This window comes from Hylobates moloch, unplaced genomic scaffold (assembly GCF_009828535.3).
Source record: "Hylobates moloch isolate HMO894 unplaced genomic scaffold, HMol_V3 SCAFFOLD_15, whole genome shotgun sequence".
Classification (NCBI taxonomy): Eukaryota; Metazoa; Chordata; class Mammalia; order Primates; family Hylobatidae; genus Hylobates; species Hylobates moloch.
The window spans coordinates 59,318,510-59,345,686 of NW_026652290.1; the positions used below are offsets into that span (position 1 = coordinate 59,318,510).

Sequence of the window (27,177 nt, forward strand, 5' to 3'; positions counted from 1 at the left end):
ACAAGGTCAGGAGATCGAGACCATCCTGGCTAACACGATGAAATCCCGTCTCTACTAAAAATACAAAAAATTAGCCAGGCGTGGTGGCGGGCACCTATAGTCCCAGCTACTCGGGAGGCTGAGGCAGGAGAATGGCGTGAACTGAGGCGGAGCTTGCAGTGAGCCAAGATCGCGCCGCTGCACTCCAGCCTGGGCGACAGAGCAAGACTCCGTCTCAAAAAAAAAAAAAAAAAAGGTATGCCACGCCCCCAAATATCAGGAATTTCTTGGAGAAATCACTGATGCATGAGTGCATGACGTTTGCAGCAAAGCAGAAACAAGCATCACTGACCAACCATTGTATTTTGATTATTGCTGGTATGTGTTACTACAGTTTTATAATTTTAACATATTTGTGATTTTATGGATATTTCTGCTATGTAGAATAGACATGTTAAACATTGATTGACTGATTGATTGAGACAGAGTTTCGCTCTTGTCGCCGAGGCTGGAGTGCAATGGCACGATCTCGGCTCACTGCAACCTCTGTCTCCTAGGTTCAAGCAATTCTCCTGCCTCAGCCTCCTGAGTAGCTGGGATTACAGGCACGTGCCACCATGCCAGCATATTTTTGTATTTTTAGTAAAGACGGGGTTTCATCATGTTGGCCAGGCTGGTCTTGAACTCCTGGCGTCAGGTGATCTGCCCGCCTCGACCTCCCAAAGTGTTGGGATTACAAGCATGAACCACTGCACCTAGCCACTTTAAACATTTTAAATAATTTTATTTCATCAAATAATTACTCTGTGAAACTATTATTTTGCCATCAAAATACTTTATAACGTATGCCACTTCTATCAAATCATTTAATCCAAAAAATGTTTTATGATCAAAGAAGTTTACAGAACACTGATCTAGACTATTTTTATTAGGCAAGTCTGTTGTATCCTACTAGGTCCTAATACATTTTAAATAACTGATAAATATAATTTCAATTTAAGCAAATAAGATTTAAACAAATCAGGTATCATATTATGACTTTGTACAAAAAAATCTTGTCAGTCACACATCGTGTTCATATTTAATTAAATGAGAAGTGTTAAGTAGAAACTTCCTCTCCTAACACTTCACAATTCACTGGATTGTCTTAGGTAATAAGCACGCCCATGTATGCTGGCATTTGACACATTTCCATACGAGATACCAGAATTAATTTTACATTAACAAGTCTAACAGTACATTTATAATATAATTTTTTTTTGAGACAGAGTCTCGCTCTGTTGCCCAGGCTGGAGTGTAGTGGCTTGATCTTGGCTCAGTGCAACCTCTGCCTACTGGGTTCAAATGATTCTCATACCTCAGCCACCCAAGTAGCTGAGATTACAGGCATGTGCCACCACGCCTGGCTAATTTTTGTATTTTTAGTAGAGACAGAGTTTCTGCATGTTGGCCGGGCTAGTCTTGAGCTCCTGGCCTCAAGTGATCTGCCCGGTTTGGCCTCCCAAAAGTGCTGGGATTACAGGCATGAGCCACCATGCCTGGCCCTACAATACATATATATATTTTTTGAGATAGGGTCTTGCTCTGTTGTCCAGGCTAGAGGGCAGTGGTGTGATCATGGCTCACTGCAGCCTCAATCTCCCAGATTCAAGTGATTCTCCCACCCCAGCCTCTCAAGTAGCTGGCACTACAGATGCACACTACTATGTCTGGCTAATTTTATTTTTTGTAGAGATGGCGTCTTGCTTTGTTACTCAGGCTGGTCTTGAACTCCTGGGCTCAAATGATCCTCCCATCTTGGCCTCCCAAAGTGCTGGGATTACGGGGAAGAGCCACCGCACCTGGCCAATTACAATGATTGTTTAGATTCCAGCTTTGGTCCCAGCTACCTAGGAGGCTGAGGTGGGAGGATCACCTAACCCTGGGAGATTGAGACTGAAGTGAGCCGAGATCATGCCACTGCACTGCAACCTGAGCAACAGAGTGAGGAAACCCTGTCTCAAAAGAGAAAGAAAAAAAAAAAAAAGGTTACCAAAACTTATACCCTTAAAAAAACCACCTCCACCTTCAGGTGGGTTCACATGAAATCACCCAAAATATCTGGAAAAACTTCACACAGCAGATCTTATTAGCAAAACCTCCTTCCTTAAGCACTTGAAGACTGACAGTGCGGCTTCTCTCCATGTTCTGGCTGCTGGCCAGCATGGGATCAAGTTTAAGTTTTCTGACCACCTTAATGAACTGTTAAACTGTAGGCATCCCATTTCTTTGCACCAAATCTTATCCTGTTCTGTATTTTGTCCACCCATGTCCCTCTTCACTTATTCATCAGCTTATTACTTTATACTTGTGTATATGTGTGTGTGTATATATATATCAAATATATATATATCAAATATATATATATATATATGGATTTTGTTTTATTTTTGAGACAGGGTCTCGCTCCTTCACCCAGGCTGGAGTGCAGTGGGGAAATCCTAGCTCCCTGCCTCAAAACTTAAGCCTTGAACTCCTGGGCTCAAGCAATCTTCCCACCTCAGCCTCTCAACTAGCTAGGACTACAGGCACGTGCCACCACGCCTGGCAAATCTTTGTATTTTTTTGTAGAGACAGGGTCTCGTTATATTGCCCAGGCTGGCCATGAACTCCTGGCCTCAAGTGATCCTCCTATCTCAGCCTCCCAAAGTGCTGGGATTACAGGTGTGAGCCACTACACCCAGCCTATTTGTATATATTTTTGTAGCCTACCTCAAATTCTTTGAGAAAAAGAGAGAAGAAAGAAATAAAACATGTTTTACATTTCTAGTTTGCTTATCTTTTGCCCTGTGCCAGCCACTTTCTTCCAAAATCATCAGGTAGATGGAAAATTTGACAACTAGAGAAACTGTCAAGAAGACTTCAGGAAGGAATCTCCAGAGCAAATCTGGAGATGATTAAGTTACAAAATGGGTTTACTCCTAGAAGAAAACCTAGCCAATACCATTCAGGACATAGGCATGGGCAAAGACTTCATGACTAAAACACCAAAAGCAATTGCAACAAAAGCCAAAATTGACAAATGGAATCTAATTAAACTAAAGAGCTTTTGCACAGCAAAAGAAACTATCATCAGAGTGAACAGGCAACCTACAGAATGGGAAAAATTTTTTGCAATCTATCCATCTGACAAAGGCTTAATATCCAGAATCTACAAGGAACTTAAACAAATTTACAAGAAAAAGACAAATAACCTGATCAAAAAGTGGGCAAAGGATATGAACAGACACTTTTCAAAAGAAGACATTTATGCAGCCAATAAACATATGAAAAAAAGCTCATCATTGCTGGTCATTAGAGAAATACAAATCAAAACCACAAAATCTCATGCCAGTAAGAATGGCGATCCTTAAAAAGACAGGAAACAACAGATGCTGGAGAGGATATGGAGAAACAGGAACGCTTTTACACTGTTGGGAGTAAATTAGTTCAACCATTGTGGAAAACAATGTGGTGATTCCTCAAGGATCTAGAACTAGAAATACCATTTGACCCAGCGATCCCATTACTGGGTATATACCCAAAGGATTATAAATCATGCTACTATAAAGAAACATGCACACGTATGTTTATTGCAGCACTATTCACAATAGCAAAGACTTGGAACCAACCCAAATGCCCATCAATGTTAGACTGGATAAAGAAAATGTGGCACATATACACCATGGAATACTATGCAGCCATAAAAAAAATCAATGAGTTCATGTCCTTTACAGGGACATGGGTGAAGCTGGAAACCATCATTCTCAGCAAATTAACACAGGAACAGAAAACCAAACACCAAATGTTCTCACTCATAAGTGGGAGTTGACAATGAGAACATACGGGCACAGGGAGCGGAACATCACACATGGGGCCTGTTGGGTGGGGGGCGGCAAGGGGAGGGAGGTATGGCATTAGGAGAAATATCTAATGCAGATGACAGGTTGATGGGTGCAGCAAACCACCATGGCACATGTATACCTATGTAACAAATCTGCATTTTCTGCACATGTATCCCAGAACTTAAAGTATAATAAAAAATAAATTTAAAAAATTTTTAAATGGGTTTACTGAATATTTGGATCACTATCTTAACAACTCTTTTTTTTTTTTTTTCCCCGACATGGCGTCTTGCTCTGTCACCCAGGCTGGAGTGCAGTGGCATGATCTCAGCTCACTGCAACCTCCGCCTCCTGGGTTGAAGCAATTCTCCTGCCTCAGCCTCCTGAGTAGCTGGGACTACAGGTGCCCACCACCTTGCCTGGCTAATTTTTTGTATTTTTAGTAAAGACGGGGTTTCACCATGTTGGCCAGGCTGGTCTCCAACTGCTGACCTCAGGTGATCCGCCCACCTCGATCTCCCAAAGTGCTGGGATTACAGGTGTGAGCCACCGCGCCCGGCCAACAACAAATTTTTTATAATTACTTTAAAAATGACTATTTTGCACACTTTTGTGAATATGTAGAGCTAGTATGAATCATATGGTTTTAAAATACTTGCCTTTATTGCCTATTACTGTTTCATTTTAGTAATAACTAGATCAAAGATGAGACCTGGAGGTACTTTATACTCAGATGAATTTAATAGGCTTAAGATGGTAATTCACTAAAAATTCAAGTAGGATCAACTCCTCTGGTGTTATAAACTATAACCAGGTCCTAAATCTCATTAGTTACAATTTTCAAGTTAACATTTAATACCTCATTAAAAAATAGTAAGTCAGGAAAGGCTGCCACCTACTGAATTAGTAAAGCAATGCTCTAGAATGACCATTTCCAAAGTATGTTTCTTAGACTACTAATCCCATGAAATTCTGAAAAGCCCTAGAATATGAGTCTGAGAAACACGTATACTATATTAATTGTGCATATATTAGCAAACCAAAGGCTGAGTTCTACAGTGAAGTGAAATCAACTCTTTCCCAAACTTATGTGACAATGTAATCCTTTTTAATTTTTGTGAAATGCTTATTAACATCTCAGGGAAATAAAGTTCTGTAAAACATATGTTGAGAAATGCTATGCCAAATACTAGAATCTCAAAATAACATCTCGCATCTAATTATACCCTAGTATAGAGAGTAATTTATGATTCTTGCCTTGATTTGCATTATATGGTGCCCTAAAATAATTAAATAGAATCTTAATGTAGAAAGAGACATTAAAAGTCACACATATACATATTACAACAACCCAAGACAAAAATACTGATTCTAAGAAAACCTCCTTAAGCTGACACCAATAATCATGGCTGTCCACTTTAAAACACATATATATTATACACTGGAAACACTTACTGTGTAAGATTCAACTAATACTGTGGTTTCCAAGGCCAGTTTCTGCTCTTGCTCAATATTATATCCCACGTAACACAGTTTTTCTTTAATCATGCGAACCGTTTCAAAATCAGCAGAGTGGTTGAAGGCGTATCCTCGCAACAGAAGTAGCTGGTACAAAACAATAGCAGTAAGTTCATAATACAGCTGAATGAGTTCTACTCTGCAAAAGCTATTAATAATGCTCATTAAATATGTCACATCAATAACAAACAGAATGGGCAGTGGATCCTCAGCTCCTACTATTTCAGAAGTAGGATTTTACCCGCCATAAAAGGATTTATATTTCAGTTTCAGAGAGGGTAAAATAATTAACAATTCATAAATAAGTCAGTAAAATGACTAGAAAAGTCAGTTTTTGAAAAGCACTGCATGAGTACTAATGTTTTGATAGTTTTGATAAACAAAAGTATATTAATGAATAAATATTATTTTAGTACTGGACTCCTGTAGCCTGCAGTTTGCTCACACAATTAATGCCATATTTATGAAATGCCCCCAAGTCTTTAAAAGTTTTATCTTTAGCTTCTAGTACTGTGTCTGGCACATATTAGAAGGACAATAGCATTTGTTTAACGAATGATAAGGGAATTATTCGGATACTCAAAGGCATAATCTCCATTGTTATATTTCTTAAATGCTAGAAAATACTATTTTTTTAAAAACCCACTGAGACAAAAAAAATTACTAGACTTTACAAATAAAAAAAAAATCCTCTAATATTTGAGTCTGTGTTCTAAAGACAACCCCAGAAATTCTGTTGGTTACGCTTTGAATTTTGGCCTAAAATGAGAGTATTATATTCTCATTAATTTAATCTCCCCTCATGAGGAGGATTACTTTTAAATGAGACTGAAGGAACCCAATGTCAAGGTAAAGACAGTGCAACCCAATTTAATGCAGAGACAGGGTTTCTTAACAGCAGCACCACTGACAGACTATACATTGTTTGTTGTGCAGCCAGCCCTACTCACTATAGAATGTTCAGTAGCATTCCTGCCCAGCTCAGACAACCAAAAATGTGTCCAGAAATTGCTAATATCCCCCAGAGGACAGCACTGTCCCCTGGTAAGAACCACTGTCCTAGAGAGGATAGACTGATTATAGAATTCTGGTATAAACAATTTTCTAAATTTTATTTTAACATTAAAAATGATATATGTTAGCAAGTAGACACCTTATGTACTTTCTCCAGTAATGTTTTAAAGAAAATTATAACTAGTTATATTCAGAAGTGAACTAAAATAGTAAATATTAAAAACTGGATCTACTCCATGAAAACTACTAAATATTAAAGTCTGGCATATTTGGGCTGTTTTTCTCAAATTATCATTAATTTGCTATCACTGTATTTTGTAGGAAAGGACAAGAGCAGGCAGCCCAACCAAGATTATGGCTTAAAACATACCTGCTCAAAGAAAGGATTTATGGCAGAAAAGGCTGCCTGAGCTGTCCAAGAAAGTTTCAAGTTAGGGGTCTCTTCTATCCTTGAAATATCTGTCTACTCATTCCTCAGGAATGACAAATATAATTATGTAATGATATAATGTACTCTCATTAGTATACAGAGATCATGTGTGTACATCTTTTTTTCTTGCTTTTAATGTATCTTTTTCTTTTTTTCTTCATGTGTATAAATCTTACATGAATTTTTATATAAATAAGGGAGGTAACTGGGTAATTTCTCTAGTGGTACAGATTTGCTGGAATCCTAAAACGACAGATTCAATTCTGTGTTAGGGTGGTAAACAAATTACAAAATTTAATTTCCATGATATTTTCCTTTCACTTACCTTGATAAGATATCTAGTTATATCCCTCCCAGCAATATCCAGTCTCCTGGTAAGATGAGGGAGAGAAAAGCCTTCATATACTGGGCAAATGTGAGTCACACCATCTCCAGAGTCTACCACTACACCAGTCAATAAACCTGCATAAAAGCCAGGGGGATTTAAATAAAAAGCCAAATCAGAAAAACCAAAGCCAGCAAGTTCCAAATACAGCAGGGAAGCCAAAATAGAAACGCAACCAACTAGAAGCCGGAATTTATTATTTACTTATTTTGCAGTTTGTTTCCAATGCATAAGTATTAAAGTGAGTGTTCTCTTTTAAGACTTTTAGTCTACTATTATGTGCTGCCCAAGGAGATGAGAAGAAACAGACCCTGAGACTGAGGACTGAAAAACATGACTTTTTTTTTTCTTTTTTTTTTTGAGACAGGGTCTGGCTCTGTCACCCAGGCAGGAGGAGTACAGTGGCTCAATCTAGGCTCACTGCAACCTTCATTTCCTGTGTTCAAGTCATACCTCCCACCTTAGCCTCCTGAGTAGCTGGGACTACAGGCATGCACCACCAGGCCTGGCTAATTTTTGTAATTTTTTTGTAGAGACAGGGTTTCGCCATGTTGCCCAAGCTGGTCTCGAACTCCTGGCCTCAAGTGATCTGTCTGCCTTGGCCTCTCAAACTGTTGGGGTTACAGGCATGAGCCACCACACCGAGCAGAACATGTTCTTTTTTTTTTTTTTTTTTGAGATGGAGTCTTGCTCTGTCCCCCAGGCTGGAGTGCAGTGGCGCGATCTCGTCTCACTGCAAGCTCCACCTCCCGGGTTCACGCCATTCTCCTGCCTCAGCCTCCCGAGTAGCTGGGACTACAGGCGCCCGCCAACATGTCCGGCTAAATTTTTGTATTTTTTTTTAGTAGAGATGGGTTTTCACCGTGTTAGCCAGGATGGTCTCGATCTCCTGACCTCGTGATCCGCCCGCCTCGGCCTCCCAAAGTGCTGGGATTACAGGCCTGAGCCACCGCGCCCGGCCGCAAAACATGTTCTTAAAGCTCTGTACAATTCTTTATTTTTTTCAACTTAGATAGTTTTGAATATACTACAAATAACATATACTGTGTGTTCTGGAAAAATGCCTATTGATACTAGACAGCTAGAAATCTAAGAAGAATTAAACATGGCTAACCAAAGCATCACTTTGATTATTCACTGGAAACCTTATAATAAAAGGCAATGTCAGTTAAACCTCGTAATAAAAGAACAGCAAAGAAGCTTCTTTGTTTCCCATGTTTCCTCAACCTCCTGGGCTCGTGATCATCTCACCTCAGCCTCTGGGACTATAGGTGTGTGCAACCACACCCAGCTAATTTTATTTTTTATAGAGATAGGGATCTCACTATGTTGCCCAGGCTGGTCTCAAACACTGGAGATACAGCCATTTGACCACCTTGGCTTCTCAAAGTGCTGGGATTACAGCCATGAGCCACCACACCTGGTCAAAAAAACTTTTTTATATTTTTATTTATATTTTTTTGAGACAGAGTCTCGTTCTGTCGCCCAGGCTGGAGTGCAATGGCACAATCTCGGCTCACTGCAACCTCTGCTTCCCGGGTTCAAGTGATTCTCCAGCCTCAGCCTCCCAAGTAGCTGGGATTACAGGCACACGCCACCATGCCCAGCTAATTTTTTGTATTTTTTTTTTTTTAGTAGAGACAGGGTTTCACCGTGTTAGTCAGGATAGTCTCGATCTCCTGACCTTGTGATCCACCCACCTCGGCCTCCCAAAGTGCTGGGATTACAGGCGTGAGCCACCGCACCCAGCCTAAAACTACCTCCTTTTTAAGTTGATATAATTTGTCCTTCCTTGATGCAATAAGCCTCATAAAACTCATATACAGCCCTTGAATGTTGTACTCTTAAAAAGAGGCTTTCCATTGCAAAAAAGACAAAAAAAAAAAAAAAAGAGGAATTCACACCATCATCAATTCAAAAATACTCCCAGTAACACTGACTAATGCCAAGAATTTACATTTTATTTCCCAAAGAGCCCTCCCTACCCACCTCACCTTATTTTCTACCACTTCCATCAGGTTACATACTGGCCTTTCTCCAAACACACTTGACCCATTTCCAGTGCCACACACTTTTCCCACTGGATTATCCCCTTAAGTGCCTAAAAGACTCCTTGGCACGTATCTGACAGGCCCAGCCATTCTCAGTAAGTTCCTGTTGAATTTATAAGGCCATAAAAAAAAAAAAAGAGCTCTCCCAACATGGCCAATATTTTATTTCCAATAAAGAGGGAGGCAGTTGCTAATGGCAATATCAAGAGAATATATAAGTAGTCTCCTCCATTAAACCCACCTCAAAAGTTAGAAATGCACTCCCAAATGTTTACCTTCTCCTTTTTAATCTACTATATATTTGACAGGCATGATTTTATGCTACCTTTTTAAATCTCTGCATATTTTTTTTTAACTCAAGCCAATTCTGGGGACAAATTCCATGTATAAAAAATTAAAATAGCAATGCCAGGCACGGTGACTCATGCCTGTAATCCCAGCACTTCAGGAGGCTGAGGCGGGCAGATTACCTGAGGTCAGGAGTTTGAGACCAGCCTGACCAACATGGAGAAACCCCGTCTCTACTAAAAATACAAAATTAGCCAAGTGTGGTGGCACATGCCTGTAATCCCAACTACTCGGGAGGCTGAGGCAGGAAAATCACTTGAACCCAGGAGGTGGAGGTTGTGGTAAGCCGAGATTGCACTATTGCACTCCAGCCTGGGCAACAAAAGCAAAAATCTGTCTCAAAAAAAAAAAAAAAAAAAAAAAAAAAATTAAAATAGCTTAAAAGAACATCCTATTTTTAAAAAAATAAGTCTTTCAGCCTTTTTTTAACCTTAAATCCATATTTAGCAAATAAAAATGTATATAAAATCTTATAGGCCGGGCGCGGTGGCTCACGCTTGTAATCCCAGCACTTTGGGAGGCCGAGGCGGGAGGATCACGAGGTCAGGAGATCGAGACCACGGTGAAACACCGTCTCTACTAAAAAAATACAAAAAATTAGCCGGGCGTGGTGGCGGGTGCCTGTAGTCCCAGCTACTCAGAGAGGCTGAGGCAGGAGAATGGCGTGAACCCGGGAGGCTGAGCTTGCAGTGAGCCGAGATTGCACCACTGCATTCCAGCCTGGGTGACAGAGTGAGACTCCGTCTCAAAAAAAAAAAAAAAAAAAAATCTTATTTCACAAATTTTAAAAACTGTGAAAATATTTCAAAGTGTGGTATATAAATAATGTAGTTTTCTGGGGCTTATAACTTATTGAGAAACCAAATTCTCGGACATAAAACGTACATAATAAATGTTTGATGAAGTGATTTTTCTAACAGTTAAGCTTCACCTACCTTGAGCGTACAAAGTCAGAACTGCCTGGATGGCTACATATACACCGGAAAACTGGTAAGTTTCAAACATTACCTGTAAATGCAGACAGAAAGAAAAAAACTGGTATTTAGAAAATTACATAATAAATAAATGTTTTCTTCATGGTCACAGAGTGAAATTAATTGCCCAAAATAGAATCAAATGGACCTGAAATAGTCTTCCATTTTCATCAGCTCCTCTTGTTTCTTATTAAAGTTCTGCTGCCACAGAGCTCGAAGTCTGAAGACAGATTTCTGGATACATACTAAGTCCCCAAGCATTTCATAAGCGTGACAAAGCAAAGATTTCTTAGTGTATTAGTTAATAACTAATTAGTGTGAAAGAAAGCTCTCTGTATTGAACAAGACTCTCTTAATTGACGTCCCTTAAGGGAAATTCTTTTTTTTTTTTTTTTTTGGGATGAAGTCTCACTCTGTTGCCCAAGCTGGAGTGCAGAGGCACAATCTTGGCTCACTGCAACCTCCACCTCCCAGGTTCAACTGATTCTCCTGCCTTAGCCTCCCGAGTAGCTGGGACTACAGGCATGCACCACCATGCCTGGCTAATTTTTGTATTTTTAGTACAGACAGGGTTTCACTATGTTGGCCAGGCTGGTCTCGAACTCCTGACCTCATGATCTGCCTGCCTTGGCCTCCCAAAGTGCTGGGATTATAGGCGTGAGCCACCGTGCCTGGACAGGAAATATCTTTTAATTCAAAGACAAAATATAGAAATTGCTTTACAGAGCTTCGTAGCCCCTCCCTCAATCTGGGCCAGGAGTATAGCTCTGTCTACCCTGAGGAGCTTAAAAATGAATGAATGAATGAATGAATGAAAGAAGGAACGAAGGAAGGAAGGAAGCAAGGAAGGAAGGAAGGAAGGAAGGAAAAAAAAAAAACAGTAAAATGGCATGGCAAAGACAAAAATCAATGGTTAATTCCTGATTGCTGGAAGATACAGAAATGGCTTAGCTGCTGAGCCCAGTCCCTACTTGAATCAAGACTGTAATTACAACCTCCAAATGAACTACCCTGGAAGGAGGAGTTGTTTCCTTTGTGCCCTCACTGGTCACACACATGTTCATTCTCTGTAGCCCAGGTCAGCTGGGAACATCCTGCATGATTTTTTTTTGGTGATCTAGACTGAGCACTCCTTGACTGGTAGGGTTGCCTATCAGTCTGAATATCTAAATATTTAGAAATTTTACAATTGACCACAATGAAAATTACACAGAATTTAAATTCTACAACTCTGAAACACATACTCATCAATTAAGCAATTAGATAGTCTGAATAGTATTTTATTCCATCATCCTTTATTCCACCTCCACAGGGATGAAAATGGAAGAATGATCATATATATGCACATACCAATGTGAAAGCATGTTAATGAGATTAAGGTAGGATACTATCAGTCATAGACATATTTGTAGTCATAAACAAATAAGAATATTAAAATATAAGCTGTAAGAAATCATATGGATTCTTTAAAACCATGATCTTAGATTTTCAAAACAATACAAAATTGAGTTTTAATACAGGCTTTAAAAATACTAACAACATTTTCTTCTAAATCCTTTCAAAAATTTCCATCAACATTTAAACATATTCATAAAATATGTACATTAAATAGTAACTGGAAAGCTACAGAAGTTATTTTCTACTTCATATATACAAAAATAAAAGAACCTTGAAAAATTACTTATTTAAACTATGAGGATCATAGCTCTCTTGCTCTCTCTTTCCTCTGTAACTGCTTATTTCATTATTTCATTAGCTTTTTTTTCTTTTTTTGAGACAGAGTCTCGCTCTGTTGCTCAGGCTGGAGTGCAGTGGGGTGATCTCAGCTCACTGCAACCTCCACCTCCTGGGTTCAAGCAATTCTCCTGCCTCAGCCTCCCGAGTAGCTGGGATTACAGGCGTGCACCACTACTACTCTACTGTTTTTAGTAGAGATGGAGTTTTGCCATGTTGGCCAGGCTGGTCTCGAATTCCTAGTCTCAAGTGATCCACTCGCCTTGGCCTCCCAAAGTGCTGGGAGCCACCTAGCCCGGCCTCATTAGCGTTTTCAATCTCCTTCTGCTGGCTCCTCCTATCTCTCTGGTCCTTGGCCTTTTCACCACCGTCCACCCTCTCTTCTTTGTTGAACCATATTATTTATATCCGGATGACTCTCAAGTTTGTATCTCCAGCCCAGTCTTTTCTCTTGAACTTGATCTTATATATAATATATAACTACCTGTTTTGACATTTCTGCTTGGATGTCTAATAGGGACCTACAAACTTATCATGTCCAAAATTGAACTATTGCTCATTCCCCTTCAAACCCTGCTCTACTTTTCTCAGTTGTTCTCCCAACCTCAGTTAATGGTAACTCCATCTTCCAGTCAAGCCAAAACCTTTGGAGTCATCTCTGACTCTTCACTCTCTATTACCCATATCAAATGCATTAGAAAATTCTTTGGCCCTACCTTCAAAATAGACCTGTAATCTGGTAATTTCTCACTAACTCTACTACTATTACTCCAACCCTAACCATCATTATCTTTTGCTTAAATGACTGAAAAAGTCCCCAACTGTTCTATCTTTGCCTCCTTGTGGGAAACTCACAACACAACAGAGAAATCTAAATCTGAGCATCTCCCTTTCCTGTAAGAGCCCCATATTTCACCCACAGTAAAAGCCCAATTCCCCTCCCCACCCCCTTTTTTTTTGAGACTGAGTCTCGCCCTGTCACCCAGGCTGGAATGCAGTGGTGTGATCTCGGTTCACTGCAAACCTCTGCCTCCCGGGTTCAAGCGATTCTCCTGCCCCAGCCTCCCAAGTAGCTGGGATTACAGGCGCGCGCCACTACGCCCAGCTAATTTTTCTATTTTTAGTAGAGACGGGGTTTCACTATGTTGGTCAGGCTGGTCTCGAACTCTTAACCTTGAGATCCGCCCGCCCTGGCCTCCCAAAGTGCTGGGATTACAGGTGTGAGCCACCACGTCCAGCCGCCCAATTCCTAATTAGAGCCTACAAGACACCAATATTACTTATTTGACCTCATCTTCTGTTGCTTTCCCCTCACACTGGCTTCCTTGCTTATTCTTTAATATGCCAGGCTTGTTCCTAACTTAAGACCTTTATACTGGCTACTCCCTTTATCTGGAATACCATTCTCCTATATATCCTGGCTAACTCACTTACCCTGTCTGTTTAAACATCACCTTCTCACAACCTATGTACAATTACAACCTCCCACTCCCCCTTAACCTGATTTATTTTGCCTTTAATACCTACAGCTGACCCTTGAATAACAACAAGTTTGAACCACACAGGTCCACTTATACACGATTTTTGTCAATAAATCTTTCCTGCCTCCCCTTCCACCTCTTCTGTCTCTGCCACCCAAGACAGCCAGACTAACCCCTCCTCTTCTTTGTCAGCATGAAGACAATGAGGATGAAGATCTTTATGATGATCCACATCCATTTAAGGTATAGTAAATGGATTTTCTCTTCCTTATGATTTTCTTAACAGCATTTCCTCTAGCTTACTTTATTTTAAGAATATAGTATACAATACATATCATGTTGTCGGTAAGGCTTCTGGTCAACAGTAGGCTATTAGAAGTTAAGTATTTTTGGGGGTAGTTAATTTTGCACGTGAGTAGGGAGGGTTGGTGCCCCTAACCCTGCATTGCTCATGGGTCAACTGGATTGCTCACCTTCTAACAAACCATTTAATTAACTCTGTAACTGCTTATTGTATTAGCCTTTTCAATCTCCTTCTGCTGGCTCCTCCATAAAAAATTAACTTAATTAACTCACTAAATTAAAAACTTAATTTTTTTGGTCTGTTTTACCCTGTTAGAATATATACACTCCATGGCAGTAGGATTTTTTGTTTACTGATCTATCCTACTTTCCTACTTAGAATAATGACTAGCACATAGTATATACTTAATAAGATCTGAAGGAAAACAATTATTTTTATTCTCTTTATCCACAGCAACAGTAAGAAAAAAGAAAATTTTTGATTTAACATAATATCACAGAAATACATGTGCATATCCTGCAGAAAAACTCACCTCTACAATCTTCTCTCTGTTTTTGGTTGGGTTCATAGGAGGTTCTGTGAGTAAGATTTTACAATTTCTGGTATCTATATTAAGTTTCTCTGGTCCAAATGTGTAGTCCCACAGGTGTTTCATGTCATCCCAATTTCGTACTATGCCATTTTCCATAGGGTAGTTAACTTCTAACATTGATCGTAATTCACTTGCCTCATCACCAACCATAAGATCCTAGAAAATTATGTCAAAGCTGTAGATCAAAATTTTGCATAATATTTAAGAAAACTTGGGAATAATTAATTTTAATCTTTCTGACACTTGCAAAATAAATCTTTTTATTCCACAAGTTAGAAAATCTTTTCTATCAAGAACGATGTCTTAGAAAGTTTAATCATGGATAATAAATTTTTGCGTACAACGTGGTTTAAATCAATAAATTGACCTTACCTTTAACACAAATGTTTCCAAAAGAAGAGCAATAGCACAAATAAACCCCACATTTTCATATTTTGGAGGGTTTTGTATGAGGTTTCATCTGTTTCTTTTGCTCAATTGTTCAAAAAATAAGGCCTGTGATATGTGAAATAGCACATCGGGGGAAAAAACTTGTAGAAAAATGCTCAATGCATGCAGCACATTTCTTTGCACTAAATATCAAAATGATAAATGTAAGTAATATAAAGCATAATGAAAGAAGCAAAAAATAAAATGATTATTACTCTATAATAACGCATATATACACCAACTAACTTATAAATGGCACAAACTTCTATCTACATATGCCTGAATAAGAATTTAAACTGTTTCTACATATGCCTCACCAAGGTGAATGAGAATTTGTAGTTATAAAATATTAAGATATAGGCAAATAACCCATCCTTTAAAATTGTCTCCTGAGCAACATTTTCAATCTTAAAGTATATTGGAAAACTACACCATCACACATGAAGCATAATACTCACAAGTCTTGTCTCCAATGAGAGCATACTTAAGATGACCCACATTTGAAAGTCACATTTTGTATATATAATAAGTAAGGATGTCCTAGCATTTAGACTTATTTTTAGAAAACAGCTAGTCAAGATGTTAAATAATATTAATTTCTACATATGTTGATAAATTCAATTAAAAAAACTAGTATCAGAAATAGACATTTGCTACAATATGTTAAGTTTTAATTATGGAGAGACAAAAAAAAAAAGCAGCAGCAAAATTAACACAAGATTTTTTTTTGAGACTGAGTCTCGCTCTACTGCCCAGGCTACAGTGCAGTGGCATGATCTCAGCTCACTACAACCTCTGCCTCCCAGGTTCAAGCGATTCTCCTACCTCAGCCTCTTGAGTAGCTGGGATTACAGGCACCTGCCAACATGCCCGGCTAATTTTTGTATTTTTAGTAAAGATGGGGTTTCACCACATTGGCCAAGCTGGTCTCAAACTCCTGACCTCAAGTGATTCACCCATCTCGGCCTCCCAAGTGTTGGGATTACAGGCATGAGCCACCGTGCCTGGCCAACATGAGATGTTTTAAAAAGAAGGCTTAAAAATATATGAGTTTTAAATCAAAAAAAAAAAAAAAGAAAAAGAAAAAGAAAATATCAGAGATGAAACCAAGGTGAGGACTCTAATAAAAAAACAAACAGATGTCTGGAAAATCCACTAAAAGCAACATCAAAAAGTATAACATAGTTAAAAACAGATGCTAGAAATGTTCAGTAAAAATTTCTGTTGCAATTTCTTACGAAGTTCATTTACCATAACTTACTAACTTACTACTCAAATTTCTGAAATATTAAATGTTTAGACTCCTTTTTTTTTTTTTTGAGATGGAGTCTCACTCTGTCACCCAAGCTTGAGTGCAGTGGTGCCATTATGGCTTACCACAGCCTCAACCTCCCCAGGCTCAGGTGATCCTCCCACCTCAGCCTCCCAAGTAGCTGGGACTACAGGCTACATGCCCAGCTAATTCTTGTATTTTTAGTAGAGACAGGGTTTCACCATGTTGCCCAGGCTGTTCTTGAACTCCTGGCTCAAGGGATCCGCCCACCTCAGCCTCCCAAAGTGCTAGGATTATACGCATGAGTCACCACACCCAACCGTTTAGATTCTTCTATGAGGAATATGCAAAACTAAAAATCTGTATTTGTGAATTCTGGTTAATAACATGCACATGTTGAAGTATTCAGGAAGAAGTATACTGGTATCTGCAACTTACTTTGAAATCCATCAAAAAACAAGATGCACTGATGAATGAATAGATGAACAGATATGTAATAAATCAGTATGATATATATTAATGTCAGAATCTAAGTGATGGATATACAAGTTTCATTGTAAAATCATTTCAATATTGCTGTTTTCTTAATACTGCTTAATAAAATGTTGGGTGGGAATCTATACCTGTAATTATATATACTACTTTTGTTACTAACTTTCCTCTACGTCTTTTGTGTTGTACAAGATAACAGATTAGATAATTAGATAATATAATCAGTATTATTTCAGCCAATTTGAAATAAGTCTGATCTGATTGCAACAGAAATTTACTTTTTGTTTAATGTACGAATAGGGGCTTCCATTTACGTGACCCAATGCCAACTCTAAATAAATGCCTCGTGTATCTACTTCTAGGACCACACATACTATAAAGGATTAACTGAAAGAAATGTTTGGAATTGAGTATCCTTACCTTCTTCAGAACCAAGAGGACATTTAAAATGGAGTATTAACTTATTTAAGAAGTACAAAGTTTGACTATTCAAGCTATCCAATTAAAAAATTTTCATAGCTAAAATTTTAATCAAAAAATCCTACTAAGTGTTATATAACTTGCCTTCATCACTCAGAACCAAGTTATAAGTGATCAGATCAGACCTTAGGTTTTAACCACCTGCCCCACCACTGAACATCACCTATCTGAAACAATGAAAAAAATCACAGTAACTGAGATGCTGTTTCAAAGGTATTTATACTTCATGAAAAGTGGGTAGTAGGGATTATATTTGCCAAGAATCATTTTGAGCAATGTCACCTCAAATTAGAATACAGAGTAAACTCAAGTTCAAAAGCACAATTAAATCCCTAGAAGAAAATTCCACTGAAAACATTTGTTTGTTCAATTAACTAATAGAGGCAGGGTTTTGCTCTGTCACCCAGGGTGGAGTGCAGTGGCCCTGTCATCACCCACTGCAGCCTCGAACTTCTGGGCTCAAGCAATACTCCTGCCTTAACCTCCCAAGTAGCTTGGGAGGCACATATCACTATGCCTGGTTACTTTTTAAAAAACTTTCTGTAGAGACAGGGTCTTGCCATGTTGCCCAGGCTGGTCTTGAACTCCTGGGCTCAAGCTATCCTCCCACCTCGTCTTGCCAAAGTGCTGGGATTACAGGCATGAACCACCTCACTTGGTCAAAAACTTCTGTTAAAATAAGCCTACACTGTTCTCTACAAGCACACTCTTCCCTTTTCTTTTTTTTTGAGATGCAGTATCACTCTTGCCCAGGCTGGAGTGCAGTGGTGTGATCTTGGCTCACTGCAACTTCCGCCTCCCAGGTTCAAGCGATTCTCCTGCCTCAACCTCCTGAGTAGCTGGAATTACAGGCACACACCACCACACTTGGCTAATTTTTGTATTTTTAGTAGAGACGGGGCTTCACCATGTTCATCAGGCTGGTCTTGAACTTGTGACCTTGTGATTCACCCGCTTGGGCCTCCCAAAGTGCTGGGATTACAGGCACGAGCCACCGTGCCCAGCAGGCACATCCTTTTCTTAATCTCATTAGAATATTAACACAAATGTATGATCTTCGATTTAGGATAAATTTCCTCTTTTAAATGTTTTTGTTTGTTCAAAAGAAAACTTCACAAAGTTACTATTACTAGTTAAAACGTATTTAGAAGTGCCTGATTTTTGTCAGAGATTCTTACAAACAGTATTAAAAACAAACTTGAAAAGTGTCTACTACAGAAGCACTTAGACTATCACAGAAAAATACAATGAAAGAGTTAAATGTCTGAGATAAGCCCAGCAAGCTTATAGTTGTAAAGAAAAACGCACTGCACAATGTTATTTATTTGGGGGGAAAATCTGTTGTTTATAGAAAAGCTTTACCTTTTTCTTATTTATCCTCAGATAACGTTGTGAAATCTGCTCATCAGTAAGGATGATATGGAAAGAATTCTCTTTTTCTATCTATGGTTGATTTACATATTAAAATTTTACTCAGTTTATTAAGTACACATATGATACCATACTAGATGCAAATATACATACAGGCTATGACAGTCAATGTTCAATTTAATACTGGTCAATAAAGTGAATTTATTCAAATGTAACAACTTCACTTGAATTTTCTGGATCACACATATCCTATATAAAGCCATTTGGTTTCTAATATTATGCACAACACATTCCGTTTTAACTATAACATTCATCTACAAGAAAAACAAGGAAAACAATTCAAAACTATGTTAGTAATTAGTTCTTGTTTGGTCCATTGTACGCAATCAGGAAAGTATAGGACTTAATTAGTTGCTATCAAATTGAAGCAATGAAAAAGGTTAAAAATCAAAGTACTTAAAATAAAAATATGGAATAACCCCCCCTCCCCAATACTAAAGGGACACAAAACAACAACTACTGTCCCATCAAGCAAAAGTGGAAAACAAACAGAGCATGTGTGTAACCTCACTTACCATCTTTTTGTTATTCTACTTCAACGGGTCAAGAAAGGTGAAGAGAGAGAAGGTAGAAGTAAGAGTCAGAAAAGGCCTAAATAAAATCCTCACTGAAATGTTTAAACATACAAGCAATAGAGACAATTAGGTTGAGGTCAGATGCAGTACTACTATATTTAATGGAGTTAATAATTAGGGCCAAATTAACATGGACAGTTATTCCTGAATGCAAATTAACTCATTAAACGATTTAAATTTTCATTTTTTAGTCTACCACATTTTAGCTAACAAGACACAAAAAGTATAAGTCAAAATACTAAGCACAGGAATTCCAAAAAGTAAGCTTCTTTAATTTATTACTGAACTTAAGAACTTTAATTAAGAAAAATAAATGATAACAGCAAAGGTCTAGCTGAGTAGGCAGAGAGTTAGATAGCTCAGGGTTGTTTTTCCAAGCTCTAGTGTTCAGGTTAAATTTATTTGACACAGGTATCTTTTGCTGTTTTCTACTCGAAGAACAATTTAACTTGATAGGCTTATAAGATTGCACAGAGTGAACAGAATTGAGCCAATAGAATACAGAAAGACAAACCATACAAGCAAATGCTGCTAGGGAATTCCTTGGCAAAAATGTTCTATTAGCATATTGACAAATTTGATTTCTATCACTTGGCCTTAAAAACGAAGAAAGTGGGCATGAAGAGATGTGTAGTTATTTGTGCCTATGTTGGAAAATAAATTTATGGCTATACATGATATTTCTTCATATCTCAAAAATTTTATTGTCCAGTATATAAAAAAGCCATTCTTTAAAAACCTGACACTGAATAAAAAGTATAGCCTTCAGCTTCATTAAACAGTTTATCCTTATCAGTATTATTAGCTAATTTCCAGTCAAAGTTCATTTAAGATAGAATTCATTTGGAATGAAAGGAGTTCACAATAAGCAAGTAAGGAATCCCACAAATATTCCAAAAGCTCCTTAAAAAGAAAAAACTTATACTGAGTGTCCCATTTTATTTTTTTTTGTTAACAGGAGAGGCCAGAAAAATTTGCTACTTTAACTCTTAAAAAAAAAAAAAAACTAACACAGAACCCAAGTTTCAGCTTGTATTTTTATTCATTGTGTAACTCAACTCTCTATCCCAAAAGCAGAAGGCTACATAGCAAATCTCTACCACCTATTACCACCTTTCTACATAAAACAAATGTCCCAAAGAGATACGCCCTAATGCATATTTCAAATGACTCATAACCTTACACTGAAGGCTTGCTAAAGACTATCCAGATAGGACCAACAATGCTAGCATGTTCACAAATAATTCACTAAAAAAGACCCTAAATTCTACGGCATTCTGTATAACTTGATCCCTCAGTCACCTGAAGAACTTAAAGCCAACTGGTGACTACTGCCCTCTCACTGTTCTCTTTCTTCTCAAATATTGTAACTCCTACTTGATTTCTGATCCCTTTAATATGGGAGAAAAATCTATCTTCTTTACATGTAGTCTTTCATCTTAAATACGGCGAGTAGGCAATGAAAACTTTCCTTCCTCTTTACGGTAAGATACATAATGCAAGGCCAAATAAAGGCTTGAATGGCTTCCTTCTGCACATTATGGAAATAAGTTACATTAATGAAAAGAGGAATCAATGAGATTTACACCCTATGTCTTCCTAAATGGCTATATAAAAAAGTAGAGGGATCGGTCATAAAAACATGAAAAGAAAAAGTCTAAGGTGCGAAAGAGACACTCACATACAATGACAAATATATGGAATTGAAAGACATAAAAATACCGGGCCAATTTCTTTTAAAAATTATATTATGTAATAGGACTTAAGTCACTAACACAGTGTTTCACATTAATGTAATAAACTTAAGTATTTTACTCCAAAGAGTAATGGCATCAAGCCATACATAAACAAAATCAGATGAAATTAACTTCAATTTTTGTGCCCTTGTTCAGGTGTTGATATAAATTAAAAATATGAGAACTTCTGCCCTCCCCTTTGCTTTTCATGGCAACATATTTTAAAACTACTTAAAAGAACTGTTAAACTACTTTTATAAGAACACCTCACATGTCTTGATTATCATTTATCAATAAATAAAATATTACCTTGATTTCAATGTTTCCCACTTTGGTGGTTGATCTGATTATAGGTCTTCCAACCAAAGCTGGGAAGATGTGTTCTGGAAAGTTAGAGCCTGCATATCCACACTTCACAAACTGGAATGAAACAGTAAAATAAAAGTGGGTTAGCATCAGGATATTTACTATATTTTAAGACAGCATCTGAAAAATACTACTTTGCATTTATATAACATTTTAAACTTTTGGTGCTTTCAGTCTATCGCAACATCTCCTTTTTACTTCTTTCATGGCATTGCCTACTTCCAGGGTTCATGTTTATTTACTCTAAATTAGTGCCTAAGTTCCCTCACTAGAGCAAAAGCCTCGTAAGAGCAGGGAGCTAAGCTGATCAGTTTGTGCTGGAATCCGATACCTAACAGAGCTCCTGGCACACAGTGCTCACTCCAGAAGTATCTGTGGGATGGACAAATTCGCTGAACAAATGCTAAGGTTTTTTTTGTTTTTGTTTTGAGATGGAGTTTCACTCTTTTTGCCCAGGCAGAAGTGCAATGGCATGATCTCGGCTCACTGCAACCTCCGCCTCCTGGGTTCAAGTGATTCTCCTGCCTCAGCCTCCTGAGTAGCTGGGATTACAGGCATGCGCCACTAAGCCCAGCTAATTTTGTATTTTTAGTAGAGACAGGATTTCTCCATGTTGGTCAGGCTGGTCTCAAACTCCTGACCTCAGGTGATCCGCCTGCCTCAGCATCCCAAAGTGCTGGGATTACAGGCGTGAGCCACCGTGCCTGGCCAAATGCTAAGTATTTTTAGAAAGAGAAATGTGAGAAAATGAACAGAACTAAAGCTTCAATTCTAAAGCAGACTTTCATTCATTTTGGGCAAATCACTTAGACAATGTCATTTTCCAAAATGGGAAAACCAAGTGTCATTTAAACTAATATCACTATATTATGAAAATAAAATTTATTAGGCATTTTTGGCTATTCGTTTGAGACGGAGTTTCACTCTTGTCGCCCAGGCTGGAGTGCAGTGGCATGATCTCAGCTCACTGCAACCTCTGCCTGCCGGGTCCAAGCAATTCTCCTGCCTTAGCCTCCCAAGTAGCTGGGATTACAGGCACCCGCCACCACGCCCAGCTAATTTTTGCATTTTTAGTACACACAGGGTTTCAGCATGTTGGCCATGCTGGTCTCAAACTCCTGACCTCAGGTAATCTGCCCACCTTGGCCTCCCAAAGTGCTGGGATTGCAGGCGTTGAGTCACCGCGCCTGGCTAGCTATTTATTTATTTATGTATTTATTTATTTATTTATTTATTTTTTTTGAGACAGAGTCTCGCTCCGTCACCCAGGCTGGAGTGCAGTGGCGCCATCTCGGCTCACTGCAAGCTCCACCTCCCAGGTTCACGCCATTCTCCCGACTCAGCATTCCGAGTAGCTGAGACTACAGGCGCCCACGACCACACCCGGCTAATTTTTTGTATTTTTAGTAGAGACGGGGTTTCACCGTGTTAGCCAGGATGATCTCGATCTCCTGACCTCGTGATCTGCCCGCCTCAGCTTCCCAAAGTGCTGGGATTACAGGCGTGAGCCACTGCGCTGGCCCTATTTACATTTTTATATTTAGATAAACGTATTTAGTAATACCAGGTAACATAATTTCATTCTCTGTGTACTGCTCCAAGGAGAACATATCATTGTGATAAAACTTCCATTTTATACATAAGAAACTGATATTCTGCAGGATTTAACTACAGTAGAACTTGAGAGAATCAAGAGCTTTTAATACTTTTTTAATTTAAAAAATATATATATACATTTTTTGAGACAGAGTCTCGCTCTGTCGCCCAGGCTGGAGCGCAGTGGCGCAATCTCGGCTCACTACAAGCTCCGCCTCCCTGGTTCACGCCATTCTCCCGCCTCAGCCTCCCGAGTAGCTGGGACTACAGGCACCCGCCACTGCGCCCAGCTAATTTTTTGTATTTTTAGTAGAGACGGGGTTTCACCATGGTCTCGATCTCCTGACCTCGTGATCCACCCGCCTCGGCCTCCCAAAGTGCTGGGATTACAGGCGTGAGCCACTGCACCTGGCAAAAAATATTTAAAATTTAGAGTTGGGGTCTTGTATGTTGCCTAGGCTGGAGTGCAGTGGCACAACTGCAGCTCACTGTGGCCTCTAACTCCTGGGCTCAAGTGATGCTCCCACCTCAGCCTCCCAAGTAGCTGGGACTACAGGTATGTGCCACCAGGCCCAAACAAGTTTTTATTTTCATTATTATTTTTTGAGACAGTCTCACTCTGTCGCCCAGGCTGGAGTGCAGTGGCTCTATCTCAGATCATTGCAACCTTGGCCTCCCCCCTGCCCCCCCATGGGTTCAAGTGATTTTCGTGCCTCAGCCTTCTGAGTAGCTGGGACTACAGGTGTACCTCACCACCCCCAGGTAATTCTTTTTTAGTAGAGACGGGGGTTTCACCATGTTGTCCTCAAACTCCTGACCTCAAGTGGTCCACCTGCCTCGGCCTCCCAAAGTGCTGGGATTACAGGAATGAGCCACCATGCCCAGCCTAAGTTTTAAAATTTTTTGTAGAGATGGGGTCTCACTATGTTGCACGGGCTGGTCTGGAACTCCTGGCCTCCAGTGATCTTCCTGTCTCAGCCTCCTCAGTTGCTGGGATTACAGGCATGAGCCACTGTGCCTGGCAGTTACAAATTCTTGTACAGTCTGTTTACGCTGGTCCCAGTGGCTCACACCTGTAATTCCAGCACTTTGGGAGGCTTAGGCGGGTAGATCACTTGAGCCCAGAAGCTCGAGACCAGTATGGGCAACATGGCAAGATTGCCCCCCCAAAAAAACTACAAAAAATTTAAAAATTGACCAGGCATTGTGGCATGTGCTATAGTCCCAGCTACTCCGGAGACTGAGGTGGGAGGATCACCTGAGCCTGGGAGGTCAAGGCTGCCGTGATCATGTGAGACCCTGTCTCAAAAAACATATAAAAAATAAATAATATATAGTCTATTTAGTAAGAGCAGACATTGCAAGGAAAGGGCAATTAAAAATTTCAGGGTGGGAGGAGGAAGCTATATAAGAAAGGAAATGTAATCATAGTCTGCACCCTCATTAACAAGCATTTATTTAATGTTAGCTACACTGTGTTTACTGATGAATTCCAACTGCCTAGAACAGCGTCTGGCACATAATAGGTACACAGTAAATGATCAATAAATATTAAAAGTTTTGCTATTGACTTAACAGTATGATACCATGATTGTTTAAAAATATATTTAATATTCAGAAAAAGTCTATTTTTCTATGGCTCCAGGCACCACACATTCTTAGAATTAAAGATGAAAAATAGAACCTGAATGTGATACATGACAGTAATAAAACAAAGGTAGACAGAAAATAGCAATGTACCTCTTGATAGAAAGCTACTATGTATATCACTTGAATCACATGAGGCCAGAAGTTTGAGATCAGCCTTACCAACATGATGGAAACCCATCTCTACTAAAACCAACAAAAATTAGCCAGGTATGGTGGTGCATGCCTGTAATCCCAGTTACTTGGGAGGCTGAGGTATGAGAATCACTTGAACCTGGGAGATGGAGGTTGCAGTGAGCTGAGATCACGCCACTGCGCTCCAGCCTGGGCAACAGAATGAGACCCTGTCTCAAAAAAACAAAACAAAACAAAACAAAACAAAAAACAAAACAAACAAACAAACAAAAGAAAGCTGCTATCTATAAGAAACTCTTTTGTTTAATGTGGTAAAACTTAGCAAGATCTTATGTAGCTCTCCAAAACATAAAAATTTGATATTTTCAAAGATCTCTACAGCAGACCTGTTGGAGATGACGTTGATGAACCACATTTAATTATAAATAGCCTAGGACATTCTGCCATCCAGAATTTCACTTATCTTTTTTTTTTTTTTTTTTTTTGAGATGTAGTCTCGCTCTGTCATCCAGGCTGGAGTGCAGTGGCATCATCGCAGCTCACTGCAACCTCTGCCTCCTAGGTTCCAGCAATTCTGCCTCAGCCTCCCAAGTAGCTGGGACTACAGGCACCTGCCACCACGCCCAGCTAATTTTTGTATTTTTAGTAGAGACGGGGTTTCACCATGTTGGCCAGGCTGGTCTCTTAACTCCTGACCTCATGTAATCCACCAGCCTGGGGCTTACAGGCATAAGCCACCGCACCCGGCCCCACTTAGTCTTTTAAAAACAGAGTTTTTTCAAATATGTTAGAGTCATGACAATCAGATTAAAGCTTTTATGAAAAATTTGTCTGAAATGAGGAAGGTTCACACTCCCAAGCCACCTCAATTCCTAACCTTTCACCTCATGTTTACATTTTATTAATAGAAACCACATAAAACATATTATTCAGATGTCTTCTTACAAGCCCACAAAACCTAGTCTTAGTTTATATTGAGCCACCAAGGTAACAGCATTTTTCAGATACAGCTACCCATTTCTAAAAGTATAATACAATTCTTTTGGATTATTTTATTTTATTCTATTTTATTTTATTTTATTGAGACTGAGTCTCTGTAGTCCAGGCTGGAGTGCAGTGGCGTGATCTCGGCTCATTGCAACCTCTGCCTCCCGGGTTCAAGCGATTCTCTTGCCTCAGCCTTCCAAGTAGCTGGGATTACAGGCGCTCGCCACTGCACCTGGCTAATTTTTGTATTTTTAGTAGAGAAGGGGTTTCACCAAGTTGGTCAGGATGGTCTCAATCTCCTGACCTCGTGATCCACTTGCCTCAGCCTCCCAAAGTGCTGGGATTACAGGCGTGAGCCATGGCACCCAGCCTGGATTACTTTTTAAGGCAGAAGTTAGCATGATATGATAACATATGCAATAGATAACCCACTTGCTCACAGCTACTTCTCCTTGGCAGTGGTTGATAGTGATGAACTGGAATACACTTCCCACCCTTAAAATGAACAGAATTCAGGAGTACTAGTTCATTTTTTTCTCAATGTCTTCTTAAATAATGTGACCTAAGACTTGGAGGAAAAACGACCTCAGAGGAGAAGAATAACATCTAGTATTTTTTAGTATTTTCAAACTAAAACATACACACACACACACACACACACACACACAGCTCTCACACACTCTTCTCTCCCAAATCACACTCTTTTTTAAGTCAAAATCCAGTTTACTTGATACAAACTTAAATGATAGGGAAGAGAATCTGTTCTCGTCGTTATCCCAATTGTTCCCACATTTCTGTATAACATCTGTCATGATCACCAGCCTAATGTCAGTCATAATTTACACAAATATCTCAAATATGGGAATTAAATACTATTTTGATATTAAATTATTATGCCTACCTCCAAGTAATAAACAGATAGAGTCAAAAGTATCCATTTATCAGGATGAAAATGCTCACTTATATGGGTATAAATTATCTCAAAAAAATTATAGAATGAATGAATGAAAAGAGAATCTACCAGTTTGTAAGGTTCATTTTTGGCATGCTGAATGTAAATAAATAAGTTTACTAAGTGAGAAATCATAAGAGAAGCTGGAGGTGGCAGGAGGAGCCTGGGATGGAGCATAGGTCTAATCCTAGTGCAGGGAAGAGGGTGCTAAGGTTGACACATCTCCCCTCTCCTTCAGAGCTACACACACTGGACACATAACATGGCAAAGTGGCAAATAATCACATCACTCAGTCTTCTGATTATAATCGTTCAGATGGGTAGTTCGTATCTTAACATTCTTGTGAGTATATTTTAAGCAACAAACATTTCCCAAGTTAGAAGACAAACACTGAAATCCCTGAA

At 39.1% G+C, this 27,177-nt stretch overlaps 1 protein-coding gene across 1 annotated transcript in view; it reads right to left on the reverse strand.

The window, feature by feature from the left end:
* Positions 1-27,177, reverse strand: part of ACTR2 (actin related protein 2) — a 44,564-nt gene that overhangs the window by 10,661 nt on the left and 6,726 nt on the right. Inside the window, exons 2-6 of the mRNA XM_032176424.2 lie at positions 21,399-21,509; positions 14,614-14,829; positions 10,524-10,596; positions 7,130-7,266; positions 5,298-5,447 (exon numbers count right to left, since the gene is read on the reverse strand). Coding sequence (XP_032032315.1) covers positions 5,298-5,447; positions 7,130-7,266; positions 10,524-10,596; positions 14,614-14,829; positions 21,399-21,509 — 687 coding nt within the window. The remainder of the gene's footprint in view (positions 1-5,297; positions 5,448-7,129; positions 7,267-10,523; positions 10,597-14,613; positions 14,830-21,398; positions 21,510-27,177) is intronic.